Source organism: Rhinolophus ferrumequinum, chromosome 7, assembly GCF_004115265.2.
Source record: "Rhinolophus ferrumequinum isolate MPI-CBG mRhiFer1 chromosome 7, mRhiFer1_v1.p, whole genome shotgun sequence".
Taxonomy (NCBI): Eukaryota; Metazoa; Chordata; class Mammalia; order Chiroptera; family Rhinolophidae; genus Rhinolophus; species Rhinolophus ferrumequinum.
Window position 1 is genome coordinate 9,084,928 of NC_046290.1, and position 22,733 is coordinate 9,107,660.

General features: G+C 40.8%; 1 protein-coding gene across 1 annotated transcript in view; it reads right to left on the reverse strand.

The window, feature by feature from the left end:
* Positions 1-22,733, reverse strand: part of DNAH5 (dynein axonemal heavy chain 5) — a 210,324-nt gene that overhangs the window by 108,861 nt on the left and 78,730 nt on the right. The window contains exons 32-38 of the mRNA XM_033111135.1: positions 22,451-22,607; positions 12,290-12,502; positions 11,334-11,558; positions 9,777-9,949; positions 3,699-3,877; positions 3,114-3,301; positions 2,590-2,784 (exon numbers count right to left, since the gene is read on the reverse strand). Coding sequence (XP_032967026.1) covers positions 2,590-2,784; positions 3,114-3,301; positions 3,699-3,877; positions 9,777-9,949; positions 11,334-11,558; positions 12,290-12,502; positions 22,451-22,607 — 1,330 coding nt within the window. The remainder of the gene's footprint in view (positions 1-2,589; positions 2,785-3,113; positions 3,302-3,698; positions 3,878-9,776; positions 9,950-11,333; positions 11,559-12,289; positions 12,503-22,450; positions 22,608-22,733) is intronic.

Below are 22,733 nucleotides of genomic sequence, written 5' to 3' on the forward strand. Positions count from 1 at the left end.
GACGGAATTGTTATGGTGGCACTATATATTGAGGTTTGGAATCTCTGGTATAATTTGATTTAACAAGTGTAATTTAGCTTGGGACTTTTGGAAAGCTTTTTTTCCTTCTTTCCTTTGCTTCCTTTCTGCGGCCTCCTTTCCACCAACTGTTAATGGCTCTGCTTCCTATACATTGACTACGCAGACCAGTTTTAACGTTTCTATTTACTTCAGCCCAGTGCTGGCCCTGTGACTTGGAAAAGGCTTTGCATCTGTGTGGGATCCACTCCTGGCACCAACTTAAATCTACCCAACATATACAAAGGCGGTGATAACCAGCTTAACTGCACCTTCCACCACCCCAACAGACAAAACTGAGCTCTAGAGAATTTTACTACAGGCTGGAGAAATTTACATCCTGACTACAAAATATAAAACTGAAGATGAAACAAAGACTCGGGGCCGTTGTTTCCAGCAGACTCTGCCCAGCCGACCCTCCTCTTACTTTAATAAATCTTCCGTATTTCTATGTGACTTGTGAATTCTTTCACGGCCCGCAAGCAAGCAGCCACAACATAAGAGATATCTGTACACCCATGTTCATAGCAACCCAATTCACAGAGCCAAGAGGTAGAAGTAAGCCAAATGTCCATCAAGGGATGAATAGATAAACAAAATGTGGTTTACACCTTCAGTGGAATGTTATTTAGCTATTAAAAAACAAGCAAAGCCTGTCGCACGCTACACTATGAATGAACCTTGAAAACATCATGCTAAGTAACATAAGCCCCTCACAAGAAGACAAGGACAGTATGATTCCACTTATATGAGTTGCTAAAAGTACACAAATGCATCACAGCAGAAAGTAGAATGGTGGCTGCTAGAGGCTGTGAGGAAGGAGAGTGGAGTTGTTTAGTGGGCACAGAGTTTCAGTTTTGTAAGATCAAAAAGTTCTGGAGATCTGTTTCACAGCAACGTGAAGATACTTAACACTACTGAACTGCACACTGAAAAAGGTGAAGATGGTAAATTTCATGTTGTGTGTTTTACCAAAATGAAAAGAAAACCAAAACAATTATCTGCTAAGGTAACTAACAGCAATGCACATCATTTAGTCCTAACCATTTGGAGGACGGAGCACATAAAAATATTGAGAGTGAGTTCCTACTTCAACGAGTTTAAATTCTGATAGAGACCCCAAAAAAATTTTAAAAAATTAAAATATAAGCAAGCTTGCTTGCATAAAAGTAACAATGACTAGAAGTGTGAGTGGATAGATTAATCAAGGAAAACCTATCAGAATTGGAATCAGTTAAAGCCATGGGCATGAACTGAGAGTCACACAATGTTCACCCAGAGGTCAGCCTGGGCCCACTGTTTCGTATGCATTGACTCATTTCATTTCACCATGACCTTGTGAGTAAGGGCTGTAGGAGTGAAGGAAGTAGAAGTACTAAGAAAAGGCAGGAGTCAGGGATGTGGGAGTTTTTCTATATGCAAAAAAACTACATGGGAAAATATTTCTTTGACAAAGGAAAAGATAAGAATGAGTGAGTAAAGTAGGCAAAAAGCAGAAGAAACCAAGAATAGTGGTGGCAAAGCAATAGTAGAAGTTAATCAATCTAACCAGAAAGGCCCAATGGTCAGAGTCAGAAGGTGCTGTGTGTAATTGAACACTCACAAGGAAAGAACTCTCCCCAGTCAAGCAACAGATGAAATCACAGCCCCAGCCAACACCTGACTGCCGTCTTATTAGACTGTAAGCAGAGGATCCAACTAAGTTGTGCCAAGACTCCTGACCCACCAAAACTGTGCGATAATAAATGTGTATGGTTTTAAGCCACTAATTTTGTAGTAACATTGTTACACAGCAATAGAAAACTAATATAGAAGTAATAAATGGTTAATATAGAAGTAATAAATGGTTAACTCTGACACCCCATGATGTCAGAACCTGCTACTCCAAATAGTGCAGGCAATTAGCAAGGAAGTTACAACAGATAAGACAGATAATTAGCAAAGCTTGGCCAAATACTGAATGAACTTGGAAGTGAGAAGAGTAAATAATTGAGAGGTTCCTGAAAACCACGAGAACACATGACATAGATCATGATGAATGGACAAGTGGGATAAAGAAAAAATATTACCATGTTTTCCCGAAAATAAGACCTAGCCGGACAATCAGCTCTAATATATCTTTTGGACGCATTAAACTTAATATAAGACCTGGGCTTAATACAAGACTGGGTCTTATGTAACATAATATAGGACTGAGTCTTATATTAATTTTTGCTCCAAAAGATGCATTAGAGCTGATTGTCTGGCTCGGTCTTATTTTCGTGGAAACAGTACTATGCACAATGCTTTGGGTCTTAAATCGACCCAGATAGTATTCACTTCATTTCTATGCCATAAATATTAATTTCTTCAAATGCACTTCTTCATAAAATATGCATATAAAATTATTCTTGTAATGATATCACATTCTACTTTGTAGCAGTAAGGTACTTTATCAACAACCCTTGTACATAATTTCTCAAAACGAGGAAATTACACTGAATAGAAAAATGAAACGTGCATAAGTACATAGAGACCCTCAGGATGTCACACCTGCTTGGAAAGCTGCTCCTCACATAGCTTGTAGAGTGTGAAAAACTTCCTGGCCAAAACGACGTTGTCGATGAAGCCGCAGCTGGCCAACTTCACCCTGATGATAATCTGACGGTCTGGGACCATCATGGCCACAGAGCGGAAGTTAATCTTCAAGTTTTCGGGGAGTTCCTGCCGCCCAGCATAGCCAGGATTCTACACAGGAAAGAAAACCCCAAGAATAAATGGTACGATGATGGGGCAACAACCGCTCACCACATCAGCACGGTGTTCAAAGATCCGCTGTGTGCACAGCACAGCTCTGAAACGACAACCAGAGAAGTCATTTCTCCCATCTGCCTCTGCTTTTCACTGCAGACATGAAGTCACGAGTTGTTAACATGAGCTCTGTTTAACACCAAAGGTTTTCAAACTGGAGTGAAAATGACAGCTTAATTTCCACTCTCAGAATGTAGGTGACATATGACCAAGGAGATGGATGAAAACGGTGAAAAGAAGGCTGGCATTCGGTAGACGCTCCTTACCATGGTGAGGAAAAGCCCAAATTCCGGGTTCATTGTCACACTGTCTCCATCAGTAAAAACAAAAGATTTTTTATGCTCTTTCTTACATGTCAAAATAATGGAAATTTGCTGGGCTGCAACTGAGAGCACTGGTAGATCGATACGGTTAAATTCATCAAAACAACCCCAGGATCCAGACTGAGCCAGTCCTTAGGAAGGAAATTAAATAGAAAATCCAATTAGTATGTAATTGTGGAAAGCCAAAGAAAAGGACATTATGCAGCTGCCAAGACAAGCCAGAGATAAGCTTGTTCAAAAATATAGTTGAACAAATAAATCGTGCATAGCGTGCCCCTAAAAATAGCTCTCAATGTGGCATTTTGTCCGTAAACACCCAACCGGCAGGGATAAAGAAACATTACAAAAGGCAAGCGACACTGACATTTGATCCACACAACTCTGGTAAGGTTCAGATTTTCCAAAAAGTTTTACAAAGTTGAAGAATGATGACCCTAAAATGTAGCCAATTGTTGGAAAGCAACTCTTCAGATATTCCACCTTCACTGAAATTTCTCATCAAACGAAAAACATATATATAACCCTCACCTTTAAAAATCCGTCCAAGCCCTCGGAAATCCATCTGGTCCGAACAATTGAAAACCACAACGTATTTCCCAAGACACCGTCCCATGTCTTTGGTCGTTTCTGTTTTGCCCGTTCCTGCAGGTCCAGCGGGGGCGCCCCCCATGCTCATTCCCAGAGCTTGAGCCAACGTGGTGTAACACCTGGAGGGTTAGAGATATCACTAGAACCGTAACAGCGGCATCTAGAAGATACTTCTGGCAGACCACAGTGAGATGAAACCACGCAAGATGGAAACACCAACAGCAGGTCATTGTCCTGACATAACATGTTGTGGCGATTAACAGGTGTTACAGAAAAAGGCTGGGTGGTCTATGGTGAAAGATGTTTGAAAACTCTTTAAAAGGTTAAACCGCCTTTCTGATGATACTGTGTTTTGAGAGTCTCTGAGTATGGAAAACAGTACATAGCAATTCCAATACTAATTTTGCAACTTTTTCTCAGAAATCTACCACATCTAAAAAATAAAATAAAATACAATAGTATTCTAGGAAACAGACTGGGAACCATTAAAGTTGATGAATGCCTTTCTGAATCTAAGAGTTGATCATTTGATGTAGTTGAGGACCAATGGTCCCATGAGATTTAAAACACACATTGCTAAATAATCACATCTTAAATCTATTCCTGGCAGCATCCTCTAATGCATCTCTAGGACGTGCCTTCCAGAGACAAGCACAGGTCTGTCAGAGCGTGTTACCTGTACATGTTACATGGACGCACATACTCTCCCCAGAGCACCCTCCATGCATGCGTGCCGCACGTCCCCCTTTCTCTGCTTTCCTTTCCAATCTCTTTGTTGTTTTCAAAAACGTCATCATTCATGAATGGGATCTGAACTTTCATGTGATTTAGTGGTCTTTTCACAGCTCTATTAGTTTTCTGCTTCCCCACCAGACTGCCGGAGGCTCTCTGCTGTTAGGAAATGGGTCTGGTTCACACTTGTACTCCCAACGACCTGCCTAACCCCTGGCACCTAGTACTCTGTGAGTATTTGTTGAATAAATGGCTTGTGCCAGTCCAACGATACACTCTTATCGGGTTCCACCAGTCCAACAGCTACCGGAACTAGAGATGAAGAATGTAACCACAGCACCAAATGAACAGTGACCCACTCCATGACCCAGAGTTCACTAACATACAATTTTGCCAAATCCATCAGCAACATTGGCACAAGTTTTACAATAGACATGCTCCATCACCCATAAGCCAGGACTGCTTTTGGTTCCTATTCTTAAAGAGCATTGATTAAAAATGCTGGAAAGCGTCCTCAGATAACAATGCTACATGCATCGGGAGTTTGTTTCAGTCGGTGGCACCCTAAATGTTCACTTCTTTTTCTTTAACTAACGTGAATATGGGAGAAGTGAGTCACCATTTTTTGCTGGTCATTGGGATTCCATTACAAGATTTGCTACTCTTTTACAAAAGAACTCCTCACAAAAATAAATGCTTTAAAAATATATATATCAGAGGCCAGAGGCATTGAGATTTTGTGTCTTTTTTGACTGCCTGGTGAAAATTCAACAAAGTTGGCCACTGGTCCCTGGGAAGCTGGATGTCATGTTTTTCTTTGTGGAGAACTTGGTTTAGTTATAGCCTCTGATTAAAGAATATGCTTAAGAAAAAAATGAAAGGAAAGGTTGGTAAAGAATGTGCTACCAAGGATTAAGAAAAACAAGTCATAGCAACAATAACAATGACTAACACTGACTCGGTGCCAGGCCTGGAGCTGGGTACCTGCTTACCTCTAGTCCACACAGTGAATCCAAAAGAGGGGAAGCAGAGCAGGTAGCTGCTGTAGCCAGGACTGTACAGCTGGTAGGGGCAGAGTGCAGTGGCCAGCACTCAGCTGTAACTCACGAAGTTGAGTGAATACTTCAGAGAAAGGCGCGTGTTGTTAGACCTGTCTCCGTTCCTTATCAAGGAGATAAAGTGCCCCATCAGCCTTTGACTTCTGCTGCCCTCTGTCTGAAGTGCCAGCACTAGTAAGAATGATTCCAGTCTTCTCTACTTGTGCTCACAAGTGGAAGGAAGGATTGGTCATGAAAAACACTTTGAGCTTTCAGACAAAGGCACTACATGTCGTTAGCATGTTATAATGACTATTGATTATCAGAAATATATGCAGCTCCATCCCCATGACATCCAGCTTCACAGAGACCAGTCCCCAATTTTATTGAATTTTCACCAGGCAGTCATCAAAAGACACAAAATGTCAATGCCTCTGGCCTCTGATTTTCTTTGTTTTAAGTATTCATTTTTGTGAGTTCTTTTGTAAAAGAGTAGCAAATCTTGTAATGGAATCCCAATGACCAGTAAAAAGTGGTGACTCACTTCTCTCGCACTCAAGTTAATTAAAGAAAAATAAACAAGTGAACATTTAGGATGCGACAGACTGAAATAAACTTTAGAATCATCACCACTTATAAATACCTACTCTGCTTTTAAAGTTCTCAAATTTCTTTGATACAGAAAGTTGCACAATGAATACAGTGAAAAAATCAAGCTGCAGAAAAGTTTATATAGTTTGATACTTCTATGTGGAAATTAAAAAGAATTTTGACATACAAGCATTAGAAATTTCTAGGACAGAAAATAAACTGTTAATCATTTTTTTAAAAATTCCTCTCATACTTTTGACTTGATGTCCTATTTAAGTTTTTCACCACAAAGATGTAACTTTGAAAATAAACATGTCTTTCATTGATGCAGGAAATATTTATTAAACACCTGTTATATGACAGAACTATTATAGGAGCAATGAATAAATCACAGGAAGTCACGCCTCAAGGAGCTGACATTCTAAAGGAAAGAAAACAGATTATTTTAACATAGGAAAAGGAACAGTAAAGCTGGTTAGGCATGTTAGGGAGTGTGGGTGTTGCTGCTTCAGATGTGGTCAGTCAGAAGACCCTTTGAGGAGACCTGCGAGCACAGCCCTACGGAGGAGAAGACGTGAACTCTGCCAATCTTGAAGAGAAAAGGTTTCAGGTCAAAGGAACAGCAAATGTAAGGGCCCTGAGGCAGGAGTTTGCTGAGACTGTTCCAGGAACCACCAAGGAGCAAGGAGCTGGAGCTGAATGAGGAAGGAGAGACAGAGAAGTAACAGGATCAGGTCAGGCCTTGTAGGCCAGCGTGAGACACTGGCTTTTACTTTGGGTGAGATGGAAAGACAGAGGAGAGCATGAGGCCAACGCCTGACAGGATATGACTTAGGTTCCAGTGTCTGAATTGAGAATAGACGGAAGGGGAACAATGGCAGAAGCAGGCTGACCCGTGAAAGGGCTGTTGCAATAATCCTTACTAGAGATTATGGTGGCTTGGACCAATGTGATGGTAGGAAAGGGGTGAAAAGTGGTCACATCCTTGATGAATTCTGAAAGTGGTGCTGACACAGGTGGTGACAGATTGGATAATGAAGTGAGAGAAAAACAAAGTCCTCGAGGATACTCCAAGGATTTTGGCTTCAGTTGAACGTTGGACCTGACATTTGCTAAAAGGGAGAAAACCAAGGGAGGGTGGGTTTGTGGAAGACAATCAAACATGTTAAGTGTTTATTCCCACAACACGTAGGCAAGTGGATATTCATGTCTGGAGTTGAGGGGAGAAGCCCTGGCAGGCCGCAGAGCCTGGAGAGTCAACACCTACAGATACTTAAGGCCACGGGATGACACCTAAAGAGTGAGTGGAGAAGGACAAGAGACAAATCCTGGAATGTCCTACGTTTAGAGATCAGGAAGATGAAGAGGAACCAATAGGAGAGGGGATGACGGGCTGATGGGGACAGTAGGAGGAGCCAGATGAGTGTGGGGTCCTGGAAGCCACATGAAGATAGCGTATCAAAAAGGACAGAGGGATCAACTGTGCAAATGCTTCTCAGTCAAGTAAGGTGAGAACTACGGTGAGCACTGGTTTAACGTCCTGAAGGTCTGGGTGACTGTTTTACCAGAGAGGTGGAAGAAAGCGTGACAGGTGGGACAATGGCGCCCCCGGGCATCCACGTTCCCATCCCGGGAACCTCTAACTACGTTACCTTGCATGGCTCAGGGACTGGAGAGATGTAATTCATGTTAAAGGCCTTAAAATGGGGAGATTATCTTGGATTACCCGTGGATCTGATCTAATCTCATGAGTCTTTAAAAGGGGAAGAAGGAGGCAAGAGAGTGCTTCAAGGATTTGAGATGAAAAAAGGAGGAAGTTGGAAGTATGCAAGGGTATCAACCATTGTTGCTGGCAAGCCAAAGAACGCCGCAGCCTCCAGGAGCTGGGAACAGTGCTCAGCTGACAGCCAGCAAGAAAATGGGGGCATAGGTCCCACAAACACAAGGAAAGGAATTTTGCCAACGACCTGAAAGGCAGGAAACAGATTCTCCCCCAGAGACTGCAGGAAGGAGCAGAGTCCTGACACCTGATGTTAGTCCAACAAGACATGCATCAGAAGCCATTCATGGATGGAACTGTACAATAATTGATTTGTGTTGTTTAAGCTTCTAAATTTGTGGTAATTTGTTATGGCAGCAATAGAAAACTAAGGCAGAGGGCCTGCCTAGAGTGAATGCAAGATAACGCAAGAGGAAAGAACCATGCTTTTGAGGAGATTTGATGGGAGCATAGAATTACTGAGGAAACTGCAAGATTCATGGCAGAACTTTTTTCTGGAAGTAATTACAGCATATTGGCATGTTGACAAGAATAATCCAGGAGGAAGTGCAAACTGATTGTGCTCCCAGAGAGGATACAACTGTGTCGGCTTTGGATGACAGCAGAAAATCTATCCTGAGATCCAGGAGGGAATGCCGACTGCATAAGGACGGGGCCTTGGTTAGCAGGCATTCTCTCCTATGACAGCATCTACCTTCTCAATAAAATAGGAACTGAGGCTTTCGGTAGAGAGAGAGGAAGTGAGGGTAGTGCTGGAAGATTGAAAATAGAGCAAGTGTGAAATAGGTGCATGAGCCGCAGGTGTTTCAGGGAATTCTTCACAATTGGGTATTGTCCACCTCTCCACTTTAAAACAAAGAGAAAAAAATCTCTAGAACAATGTCCAACAGCATCCAGTACAGATCATCTTCAATCCGGACGTAAGAAGGAATATAAAGAGTATGAAGATGAGAAAACGCTGAATGAAAATGACGCGAGATAAAAATCTCCTGCTCATCCTCCATTCTCAGTTGAAAGTGAGCGCTTCATTTCCTATCACAAATGAGCAGAAGGAACACTCTAGCCGACGACAGTGCTATTACGTCAGACTTTTAGACTTTGCCTGACAATATTTCCAGTCTAATAGCCCAGATGTTCATTCTGTGAAAACGACTGATAGCGTCAGCTTCTACTTAGGCCAAATATTGACTCTGATGCTCAGCCATTTTGCCCAGAATCAGTATTCATTCAGTGCATCTCCAGCCACAGTGTACACAATTGCCTGATGCCACGGAGTTCCCATTACGCTGAGTTACGGAGCACTGGGCAGGGAAGGACCCTGGGGATAGCCTAGTTCAGCTTACAGATGAGGAAACTAAGTCCAGGGACGTGGTGTGGCAGCTCCCGCTAGCACAGCTAGTAAATAACAGGCAGAGGGCAGAAGAAAGAATGCCAGGGGTGCAGGCCCATGTGCTCCTCAGTGCTACCAACCTGCACTGACACCCAATTTTCTTCCTGCTCAAAAACCATCTAAATTGTGTCTGTAATGACAACAGGTGCCACAGTCCCCAAAGTAGCCCTCAAGGCCCACTGTGATTTGCACCTATAAGGCTCATGGCAATTCATTCCCTTTCTTGCCCATTTGACATCCACAGAGGTCATTTAAAGGTTGCCTCTCTAAAACTGAAGGCAAAGGAAACCAAGTCTGTTTCAATCACAAAACTAAACCCCATGCAGAGACACTACTGAATTTCAAAGACTTTGGTATAAAGGAGCTTATAAACCCTGAAGAGACATTAAGCAGAAATCCCCTGAGCTAGTGGAGAGAATAAAAATGACAGGGGGCGGGGTGGGGGGTGGCGGGGGAGCGGTTGTGGAGTCCCAGAACCCTTCCATCACCTGTCTGTGAGTGGAGTTATGACAAGCCTGTCAGTGCAGCCTAAAAATTCATTCTGGTAGACGAAAGCCACATCTGTGATGTGAATCATCATCTTGTCAGAGTCTTCGTTGAAATAAAATCTGCACTGTTTCAGCCACTCGAAGTCTGTAGGGCTCTTGATATGCATGTGACACTGAAATGCAAAAGGTAGAGGTTACAACTGCGATGAGAACCAGTAGACGGGCACATGAGCGTTCGTGTAGACCATAATGTGCAGCACATGGACTCAGTGACAGCCCATCCGGTGATGCCGCCGACATCGCCATCCAACCCATTCGTAAGATACGGGCGTGGGAGATTTCAAGAGAACCCTCTAATTGCGCTCCTCAATTTAAACAGCATGACGTATTTCAGTAGTAAGATATTCATTTCTTAAATGTCACCCTTAAATGCCCAATACCACAGTCCTAGCCATGAAATACAGTCTACAAAAAGCATGCTTGGGAACTCAAAAACTGAACTAAACAATCTCATGAGGAAAAAGGCATCCCTTGTGATTATGAAAAAATACATTGTTGGGTTGTTGTTTTTTTTTTAGTCCATCAATTGTTTTCCTACAATTTGCAGAGGGCCAAAATTTCTAATACCTAATGGCAAGTTATTGCCCAGCAATACTTTTGTCTGAATTTTTGAACCAAAATTTTAAGCCACTTTAATCATTTTTCTTTGATAAATGAGAAATCTAAAGTTATCCTGAGCCCTTCATTTCTCCGAGAGACAGAGTATGCTTAACTATGAAGAGAGGAGATTAGCACACAACAGGCGGAATGTGCAGTCTGTATTTCCATGACATCAGAAACTATCTTTCCTAATCTTTTTTACATAACAAGGTGAGAGATGATCTAGAAAATTATTATGAAAATAACAGCGTCTTGCCTCTTATTTAATTTCCTACTTTATGGTAGAGGACATATTTCATTTCTTTTCACATTTCCTATTTTCTATAGCTACTAAACTCTTTCCCACCCTGTTCTCTTTTCAAAGGCAAAACTCTGCGTGACACCTGAATGTCACAAACTATATTAGAAAAGACCATTTGCAGTGAGTGACATGAAACGTAGCAACATTTGTTAAAGATGTGATTTTGCAAAAGCGGTAAAGGAAGTACTAAGCGGCAGTACCAGCAATATTACTTAATTCTGTAGCAAGAAATTTCATCTTCAACTAATAACTAAAAGGAGCACAAGAGAAATGAAAGCTTTTCAGGATGCTACACGACATTTTTGCATTAAAAATAATCACATAAAGAATTTAAAATAAATTCTATTTTAAATAAATAAATTTAAAATAAAGTCTAATTGTCTCAATAACATTTTAACAGAGGTTATCGGGAAATGACTGAAATGTCGGCTAAAGTCTACAAAGAAAATCTGACAAGCAAGAGGATCATGAAGATGATCCTCTGCCTGAATTTAACCTCTTCGTTGAGTTCATTCAGACTAATCCCAGTGGGTAAACATAGACAGAGGCCAGGGTTTGCTTTTCTGTATACGCCGCAACATTTAGCAAGCATTTACCAGGTCATCAAAGATATCCCTTTGGTGGACGTGAATTGTGATCAAAGTCTCATATTTCACTCGTTCCATAGACCGCAGATCCTTGGTTGTGATATCTATCAATGTATTCAGCAGCTCCAGGAAAGACTGATTGGTTTTCTGCATGATTTTTTTATCAAACTTGGCATTTCTAAGGGCTTCTTCGGAATCCCGTGTCCATATCATTTGAATTCCTAGTAATCCAACCTTATGGAAATAAAAAAGACTATATGAGTATATATGGCAGATGAATATATTTAAATACAAATTACAAAGGGAGTGAAGAGGTCTGATTATTATATTATGCAAATATAAGTCATCTTGGATTGCAACAACTTGATATGTTGTATCACAACCTATGGAAACTCTGTTCACATTGTTTATCTGACAATTAAGTATGTACAGCCTCATGACATATCTATAATATTTTTCTTAGAATTTTACATCATTCATTTTAAGTCATATTCCTCCCTACATAGATTTTAAGTTACTGGCAGGGAAAGATGATGTCTTAAACCTGCTTTCCCCCCAGGTTGAACCAGGGTTTACACATAGTAGATATTTGCAAAACCTTTATTGATCACAATGACTAAGAAAACATTGTTTTCCATATTTTAATGCTGAAATGTATTTCTCATTTTCCTGGTACATTTTTATGATTTATGTACTAAAGAGATTCAGTGGGGAAAAAAACTTTTAAAGAAAATATATCAAATATCTCTAGAATACATATATGTGCATATATGTATACATTTATATGACCAAATAATCTATAGTTGAAATCTTTAAGTTTATCTGTTTAACAAAGTTTTACGAAAATCTTAATATTGGTCCAGAGTTAAATTGTAGCCAGTTGTATACTTTATAATAGACAATGTATGAGCTCTAAAATGACTGTTCTATTAAAAAAAAATACTTTCCAATTTCAATATACTGACCTGCGCAGGGAAGGAAGAAAGAAATTCAATCAGCTGGAAACCTGTTTCTTGAATATTTTCAGCTGCCTGGCGAATCACAAGATGTAATGAGGACCGAGATTCCTCCAAGAGAGAATTAAGCCAAACTTCCACATTGCCCTCTGCCATCACAGGTTTATTCAATTCAATCGTCTCACCCTCTCGAGAGGAAATCGACAAAATGCGATCATAGATCTATGTTAGAAGCCAAAAAAAAAAAGCTGGATTCATACAAAGAATGGATTCTTCCAGTGCCCTCTTGTCTGCGTTATCCTTCTCACAGACGTTAAGCTACAGATCATAAGATTAAAGCCAAAATAGGATATAAAATCAATTTCAAAACAGTCAAAAATAAGTTATCCATGAAATCTAAAAGGGAATACTAAATCAATTCCAACCAGTCTGTACTTGAGAGGGGGAAACTTGTTTTCTAAAAGAAATATTCAGTACAAATGTGATGATCAAAAATCTCTCTAGTTTCCCCAATGAAACGGAACTCTCTAGAGCCTGTCATCCATCCCACAACCTGTTGACATAAGCAGTGACCTGCCCAATGTGATCAGTGCAAACACCTCACGAGCTAATTCCAATTGTGTACTAAACAGTGTGCTCTTCACAGGAGCTCTTGGTCGCACATAATATTTTCTAATTCAAACCCAGCTCCTACTCACATCATGTCGTTTTGCTTTCCATGCAGTATGGCATAATGAGAATAGCATGGTGTGTGAGTGTCATGCAGGGACTCATGCGGGGTCTCTGGTCCCACTCCCCACATAAGAACGCAGGACATGGTGAGGCCAAAAAGGAACACCCACGGAGCCATAGGTAGGGGAGTCATACCACTATATTCTCGCTGGCGGCTGGGTTGGAGACACAGGAAACAGGAGCCACACTATCTGCAACCCTCACTCTGCTGCTTGCAGACTCAGCCACCATCTTCTTGCTAGGCCCCCATTTTCTGCTAGCCTAGCCACAGCAGTTATATTAATGGCCAATGGCTCACTGGTTATAGCTGACGGCCAACTAGCCACAGCTGATGGCCATCCAATCACAGTTGATTGCCATTTACTACCTGAGCCAGCACCTTTCCACGTGAGGCCGAGAGCCTGGAAACTGCACTCCTGGCTCTGTCCCCACAGTGATGTTCTACGAAAACGGGTGCAAATGGTACTCTGCCTTTCACTGACCATGCATTGTTGGAGGACACACCTCTGAGACTAAATGTCTTGCCTAACATTAGTCATTAAAAATCGTGCATCCCCAACTTCCCTAGCCACCTCACGGGCTGTTCATGCCAATCAAACAAAACTGCAAACTATAAAGTAAATGCAAATGTATGTTGTTTTTGTTCTTTCGTAAGAGGAATATTGTTCCCTAAATCTCAGCTTTAGAACTGAATCCTAAACTCGGATTGAGAACTGTAGTAATGAAGCCAGTAAATTGAATTTCTGGGCCTCTCACTCACACAGCCCCTTTGCAAGGGTCTCAATATAAATGTGTACCTATGTTTTTATCAGATTTAGGACCCACAATACCAGGATTTGCCATTGGTAGTAGATACCTTATTGCAGGAACAACAATGACAAAAATGCTATTTTAAGAAGAAATTGCTATGAGCAGAGGCTAAAAATGAGGAAGTTTAAAGTATTTTCAATGAACAATGAGAGAGTGAAAAGCCTCACTCTAGGACCATGAAGTCCTAGTGCTATAGCAGAAGGATTTGAGCCAAACACCAGGAAGAACTTTGTGGGCAATTCAATCTGCTCTTTCAACCCACACATCAGGTAGAGCTACAGAAGCATTGATTTTAAACTATTTCCATACTGTCTTGCCTTCCTTTCCACCCACCCCTACGTCCAGGCTTTGTTGTAGCAGCTCAGTGTTTTCCTTCCTGATTTTGCAATCACTTCCGACACTGGTTTCCATTCCTTCCATCCCACCTCCTACACTGAGCCAGAGAACCTTTCTGAAACACAAATCAGGTCACTGCCCTGCTTAAAAACCTCCATGTCTTTTATCACATTCATGATGAAGTAGAATTCCATAGCGTGATGCATTTGGCCTTTTGGAATCTGGTCCATGCCTCCTTCTCCCCCTTCTCCCTTTGCTCTTCAATCCCTGTTGTAGATTAAATTGTGTCCCCTCCACCCACAAACATATGTTGCAGCCCTAAGCCCTAGTACCCGTGAATGGGACCTTATTTGGAAACTCCATAGATATGATCAAATTAAGATGTGGTCCTGGATGAAGGTGGGTCCTCATATAATCACTGGTGTCCTTGGAAGAAGAAAATTTAGACACAGAAACACAGACACACAGGGAGAACATCCTGTGAGGACAAAGGCAGAGACGGAAGTGATGTGTCTGCAAGCCAAGGAACACCAAGGATTGCTGAGAGCCACCAGAAACTAGGTTCTCCCACAGAGCCTCCAGTAGGAACCAACCGTGCCGACACCTCAGTTCAGAATTCTAGCCTCCAGAGCTGTGAGAGAATCAATTTCTGTTGTTTGAATCCAGGAAAGCCTTGGGAAACTAATACACTCCCTCCCACAGCCACATGTCTCACATCCTGGGCTGCCCACACCTCCACTTGCCCCTTCTTCTGACCAGACCACACATCCCTTCCCCAAGTTACGTTCCATTCACCTTCAAAAAATCAGTTCAAATACATATTCTCCTGTGGGAAGCCTCCTTTTACACCCAGCTTGGGGCTCCCTGATGGACGTGGCCGTGCTGTGGAGCACAACACTAGCACAGCAAGTCAAAAATGACTGACAGTCATATAGACCTCATCAAAACGGCGGCGTGAGGTGAGCCTCTGTAAAGCTCCCCTGGAATTTACAACTAATCGAACAACAATAACTCCACGTCCTGCCTGCACAGCAGACGGGCAGGACGAAGAGGCCCACGGCTGAATTCACCTAGAGGTGGACGAGTCGCATGAGCAGGGGAGGAGGGAGGGGAGGAGTGCAGAGACAGAGGCGCGCAGGTGCAGGACGCAGACCTGGCTCAGTGCTCCGAGCTCGCTGCATCCCGGAACTACTGCAGCTGCGGGAGAGGGAAGAACTCGGGCTGCTAGGGCTCCGCTTATGGCCTGCAAGGCTGAGAGGGCAGCATGTGGCACGGCTGAGCCCAACACTCACGGCAGAGACCTCGGAGAAAAGACTGAGGGAAGAAGGCTGAAAACGGTGGTTTAAGCCCTCACTGCCGAGCAGAGAACGGAAGCCTTAGGCACTGAGACTAGACACCCCCTCTCTACCCTCCCAGGGCTCACCCCGCCCCCACCTGCCCAGTGCTGGAAACGGAACAGTAGCAGTGTCAGATCAAAAGAACAGAATATTTGCTGTTCTGAGAACTGTGGACCGCAGACACAGATTCGTGGCACGGCTGGTTCCGGCAAAGGGGAGGGAGCTGTGGAGGCAGGATCAGCTGTGGTGGTGGTCCCTGCCGTTGCTCTGGGCCACCTCTCACAACTCACCCCGCCCATGGCCCCACCTATCTGGGCGGATCCCTGCAGGAGTCAATAGAACTGCTGAAACCTATGGGCTCTGAATCTGGTGCAGGAAGAGCTTTGGAACTTCAAAAGCTCTCCACATACCCACACAGACACTGCGCCCTGTGACCCAGACAAACTATTAACAGAAGAGAAGCCCGTCTCCCAGGGAATCCCCCCCATTGTGTGAGAAGCTGGAATAGTGCAGAGAAAACATAGCACTACCGTGTGAGAAGGAAAAAAAGGCTGCAGTCAGAGAGAAAATAAAACATTCTACCAACAAGTACTGGAAAACAAAAGAAAGACCTCTTCCTTTCAACCTGTTGCAGAAGCCACTCCTGTAGATGTCTAGGAAGAGAAATAATAAATCAGTAATTGCCATGAAAAACCAAGGCAACAAGACAGCTCAGAAAAAAAGTGAAAAGTCTCCAGAAAAGGAACTTAAAGATATGGAAATATGTGACTTAAATGACAGAGAATTCAAGATTGCAGTTCTGAAAAAACTCAACGAGATGCAAGAAAACACAGAAAGGCAGTTTAATGAACTCAGAAACACAATCAAAGAACAACATGAGCATTTTACGAAAGAGATTCAAATTTTTAAAAATTTAAAAAAGATCCAAATAGAATTTCTGGAGATTAAGAACTCAACAGAAGAGATTAAGAATGAAATAACCAACTTAGGTAGTAGAGTTGACCAAGTGGAGGAAAGAATCAGTGACATCGAAGATAGAAACCTGGAAATTACACAGATGGAAGAAGAAAGAGACTTGAGACTTAAAAGAAATGAAAGAACTCTACAAGAACTTTCTGACTCCATCAGAAAGAGCAATATAAGAATAATGGGCATACCAGAAGGAGAAGAAAGAGAGAAGGGAACAGAGAATATATTCAAACAAATTGTTGATGAGAACTTCCCAAACTTGTGGACAGAACTGGATCCTCGAATCCAAGAAGCAAATAGAACACCTAATTACCTCAATCCAAACAGGCCTTCTCCAAGGCACATTGTATTGAAGCTGTCTAAAATCAACGACAAAGAAAGAATCCTCAAGGCAGTAGGGAAAAGAAGACGGTAACCTACAAAGGAAAGCCCATTAGATTATCATCAGATTTTTCAGCAGAAACTCTACAAGCCAGGAGGTAGTGGAACCAAATATTCAAACTACTGAAAGGAGAAATTATGAGCCAAGAATAATATATCCAGCAAAGACATCCTTTAGATATGAAGGAGGAATAAAGACCTTTCCAGACATACAAAAGCTGAGGGAAATTTCTAATACATGACCTGCACTACAAGAAATACTAAAGGCTATTCGACCACCATCAACAGGGACAATTTGTGGCAAACAAAACATGAAAAGGGGGAGAGTAAAAGCCTGAACCAGAATATGGGAATGGAGAAAGTAAGCATGCTGAAGAAAATGAAATACTCTAAATATGAAACTTTCTTTTACATAAACTTAAGGGTAACCACTCAAAAAAAAAAAATCCAGAACTGAAATATATACTGTAATAAAAGAAGAAACAGAGGGAAACATCATAGAATACCACCACAAAGAAATAATAGACAACAACAAACAGGTAAAGAAACAATGGAGACACAGCCTTACCAGAAAACTAAAGACAGAATGACAGGAAATCCTCACCTATCAATAATCACCCTAATTGTAAATGGACTGAACTCACCAATAAAAAGGCACAGAGTAGCAGATTGGATAAAAAAAACTAAACCCAACCATATGCTGTCTCCCAGAGACACATCTCAGATACATGGACAAGCATAGACTCAAAGTGGAAGGGTAGAAATTGACACTCCAAGCAAATGGTACCCAGAGAAAATCAGGTGTAGCCATAATGATATCAGATGAAACAGACTTCAGGGTGAAAAAGATAAGAAGAGACAAAGATGGACATTTCATAATGGTGAAGGGGACTATACAACAAGAAGACATAACAGTCATCAATATTTATGCCCCCAATCAGGGAGCACCAAAATATACCAAGCAACTACCAACAGAACTAAAGGGAGAAATAGACCAAAACACAATTATATTAGGAGACTTAAATACATCATTGACAGCTATGGATAGATCATCCAACCAGAAAAATAAACAATGAAATAGCAGCCCCTAAATGACACATTAGATGAAATGGACATAATTGACATATATAGAGCACTTCATCCTAAAACATCAAACTATACATTCTTTTCTAGTGTACATGGAACATTCTCAAGGATAGACCATATATTGGGACATAAAATCAGCCTCAGCAAATTTAACAAGATTGAAATCATACCAAGCATATTCTCTGATCACAAGGCTTTGAAATTGGATATCAACTGCAAAAAGAAAGCAGGAAAAAACACAAATACATGGAGGTTAAACAACATACTTTTAAAGAACAACTGGGTCAAAGAAGAAATTAGAAGAGAGATCAAAAGATACATAGAAACAAATGACAATGAAAATACATCCTACCAAAATTTTTGGATGCAGTGAAAGCAGTTTTAAGAGGGAAATTTATATCATTACAGGCCTATCTCAAGAAACAAGAAAATCCCAAATAAATAACCTCATGTTACACCTTAAAGAACTAGAAAAAGAAGAACAAGTGAAACCCAAGGTCAGCAGAAGAAAGGAAATAACAAAAATCAGAGCAGAACTAAATGAAACAGAGAACAAAAACACAATAGAAAAAAATAATGTGACAAAGAGCTGGTTCTTTGAAAAGATTAACAAAATTGACAAACCCTTGGCTAGACTCACTAAGATAAAAAAAGACACTAACTAACAAAATCAGAAATGAAAAAGGGGAAGTTATCACGGACACCACAGAAATACAAAGGATCATCCAAGAATACTATGAAGGACTATATGCCACCAAATTCAATAACCTAGAAGAAATGGACAAGTTCTTAGAAACATATAGCCTTCCAAGGCTGAACCACGAGGAACTGGAAAATCTGAACAGACCGATCACCAGTAATGAAATTGAATCAGTCATCCAAAACCTTCCCAAAAGCAAAAGTCCAGGACCAGATGGCTTCACTAGTGAATTCTACCAAACCTTCAAAGAGGATCTAATACCAATCCTGCTCAAACTCTTCCAAAAAATTGAAGAAGAAACAGTACTCCCTACCTCATTTTATGAGGCCAACATTACCCTCATACGAAAACCTGGTAAGGACAACACAAGAAAAGAAAACTACATACCAATATCTCTGATGAATACAGATGCAAAAATCCTAAACAAAATTCTAGCAAATCGAATACAACAATGCATTAAAAAGATTATTCATCACAACCAAATGGGGTTCATCCCCGGGGCACAAGGATGGTTCAATGTGATACATCACATAAACAAAATAAAGGACGAAAATCATATGATTATATCAATTGATGCAGAAAAAGCATTTGACAAGATACAACATCCATTTATGATTAAAACACTTAATAAAATAGGTATAGAAAGAAAATACCTTAACATAATAAAGGCCATATAAGACAAACCCTCAGCTAATCTCATAATTATTGGTGAAAAACTGAAGCCCTTTGCTCTAAATTCAGGAACACGACAGGGTTGTCCCCTATCACCTCTACTTTTCAACATAGTGTTGGAAGTCCTTGCCAGAGCAATCAGGCAAGAGAAAGAAATAAAAGGCTTACAAATTGGGAATGAAGAAGTTAAATTACCACTCTTTGCAGATGACATGATGCTATATATAGAAAACCCTAAAGACTCCACCAAAAAGCTATTAGAAACAATCAACGAATACAGTAAAGTTGCCGGCTACAAAATTAATGTACAAAAGTCCATTGCATTTCTATATACTAACAATGAAATCTCAGAAAAAGAAATACAAAAAACAATTCCTTTTGCATTGCAACAAAAAGAATAAAATACCTAGGAATAAACTTAGCCAAGGATGTGAAGGGCCTATATGCTGAAATCTATAAGACATTTTTGAAAGAAATTGAAGAAGACACAAAGCAATAGAAAGACATTCCATGCTCATGGATTGGAAGAATCAACATAGTTAAAATGGCCATGTTACCCAAAGCAATATACAGATTTAATGCAATCCCCATCAAAATCCCAATGGCATTTTTTAAAGAAATAGAACAAAAAAATCATCAGATTTGTTTGGAACAACAAAAGACCCCAAATAGCCAAAGCAATCTTAAGAAAAATGAACAATACTGGAGGTATCACACTCCCTGACTTTAGCTTGTAGTACAGGGCTACAATAACCAAAACAGCATGGTTTGATGGTATTGGCAGAAAAACAGACACATAGACCAATGGAATAGAATTGAGAACCCAGAAATAAAACCACATAAATATGGACAGATAATTTTTAACAAAGAAGCTAAAAACATACAATGGAGGAAAGACAGCCTCTTCAATAAATGGTGCTGGGAGAATTGGATAGCCACGTGCAAAAGAATGAACTGGACTGCTATCTGTCACCATGTATCAAAATTAATTCAAAATGGATCAAAGACTTAAGCATAAGACCTGACACAATAAACTGCATAGAAGAAAACACAGGTGTTAAACTTTTGGACCTTGGGTTCAAAGAGCATTTTATGAATTTGACTCCAAAGGCAATGGAAGTAAAAGCTAAAATAAACGAATGGGACTATATGAAACTTAAAAGCTTCTGCACAGCAAAAGGAACCATCGACAAAATAAAGAGGCAACTAACTGAATGGAAGAAGGTTTTTGCAAACAGTGTCTCCGATAAGGGGCTAATATACAAAATATACAAGGAATTCATGAAACTCAACAACAAAAAAACAAACAACCCAATTGAAAAATGGGCAGAGGACCTGAAGAGACATTTCTCCAAAGAGGGCATACAAATGGCAAATAGACATATGAAAAAATGCTCAACATCACTAATCATCAGAGAAATGCAAATAAAAACCACAATGAGATATCACCTCACCCCAGTCAGAATGGCTATCATCAACAAGACAAATAGTATCAAGTGTTGGAGAGGCTGTGGAGAAAAAGGAACCCTCATACACTGTTGGTGGGAATGCAGACTGGTGCAGCCTTTATGGAAGGCAGTGTGGAAGTTCCTCAAAAAATTACGAATAGAATTACCATATGACCCAGCAATCCCTCTCCTAGGTATCTACCCAAAAAAATCTGAAAACATTTATACATAAAGACACGTGTGCTCCAATGTTCATTGCAGCTTTGTTTACGGTGGCCAAGACATGGAAACAACCAAAATGTCCTTCGATAGATGAATGAATAAAGAAGTTGTGGTATATATACACAATGGAATACTATTCGGCAGTAAGAAAAGATGATATAGGAACATTTGTGACAATATGGATGGATCTTGAGAATATAATGCTAAGCAAAATAAGTCAGACAGAAAAAGCAGAGAACCATATGATTTCACTGATATGTGGTCTATAAACCAAAAAGAACAAAAGAACAAGACAAACAAATGAGAAACAAAAACTCATAGACACAGAAAATAGTTTAGTGGTTACCAGAGGGTAAGGGGCGTGGGGGGTGGGAGATGAGGGTGAAGGGGATCAAATATATGGTGATGGAAGGAGAACTGACTCTGGGTGGCAAACACACAATGTGTTTTATAGATGATGCAATACAGAATTGTACACCTGAAACCTATGTAATTTTACTAACAATTGTCACCCCAATAAATTTAAAAAAAAAAAAAGATTGACAGTGTAATTGCTAAATTTCTGTTGAATGTTGATGTTGCACTGCATAGAAACAACTTCAGTATTGATTGTGATATAGTCTTCTTTGGCACCCCAGGACTAGCCTCATGCCTGGCATGTAGCAAGGGGCATGAGCATAGATGGCTGGCTTTGAATTGCTTACAATGGAATTGCTGTACCAGTGCACTAACTCTGGACTCCATGGAGCCAAATTCCCGGGCTTTGTACACTCCCTTTGTCCGGCACGTGATATTTGCTCAACAAGAACAAGTCGCATGCTAGGGTGAATGAATGAATGAATGATACTAAGGGTTTGCACGGAGCACCAGAGGGGAGCTGAATACAGCATCAAACTGGTAGTGTCACTTCCCCAGGGAATGGATGGATCAGACAGGATCTTCTGGAAGCTGCGCAAAGGTGGCCTCCCTCACACTGAATGACCTTTTTTGAGTGCCACACAACTCCATGATTCTAGAAACTTGTTGGGAGTGTGTTTAAAAAAAAAGAATTCAATTGAGCATGATGAAAACCAGGGAAGACCATCATGCCAAAAGCTTCTGAAGCCTGATTAAAACAGTCAAATCACTGTGGCAATTCTGTTTGGTGAAGGCATTCTTTTATGAGCCTTGGTTTCCTTGTTTTATTGAATTTCTAAACCGTTAACATGTCATGCAAAACCACAAATGCTATATACAATGCATTCCTAATCATAGTTAAAACTGTTTGTTATTCAAGTCTACACTCTGGATATTAAGCAATCACCAAGTTCTGAAGCTAAATTGGACCCAAAAGTTTGTTTTCCGTCACGTCACTGGCTGAGAGTTAATGGTCAGGGAAGTAATCCTTTGTAAGCACAATATCAGGGAGCGATTTATTAAAGACAGATGCGATCCTAAGACACAGTCACTGCTGGTTAGGAATTAGAATTAGGCAAACCTTGTCATGGAATTTGACAGTTTTAATGTTGTCAAACACGTTCAGCAAATGGGCTTGTATAGTGTGTGCGTCTGAAGCCTGTCCTAGGATCTCCAGAAGGGCGGGGTCTGAGACGAAGAAGAACCGAGGAAAGCAGAGTCGTTTTTTCTCCAAGTATCTAATCAGGAAGGGAAAAGATAAATGGTATAAACACACAAAGCAGGCTCTCTTGGAATAAATTAATCTCACGGGAAAGAGGGAAAGTTTTGGAGATAGATTTTCCCACATACTGTTTGTTCAATGC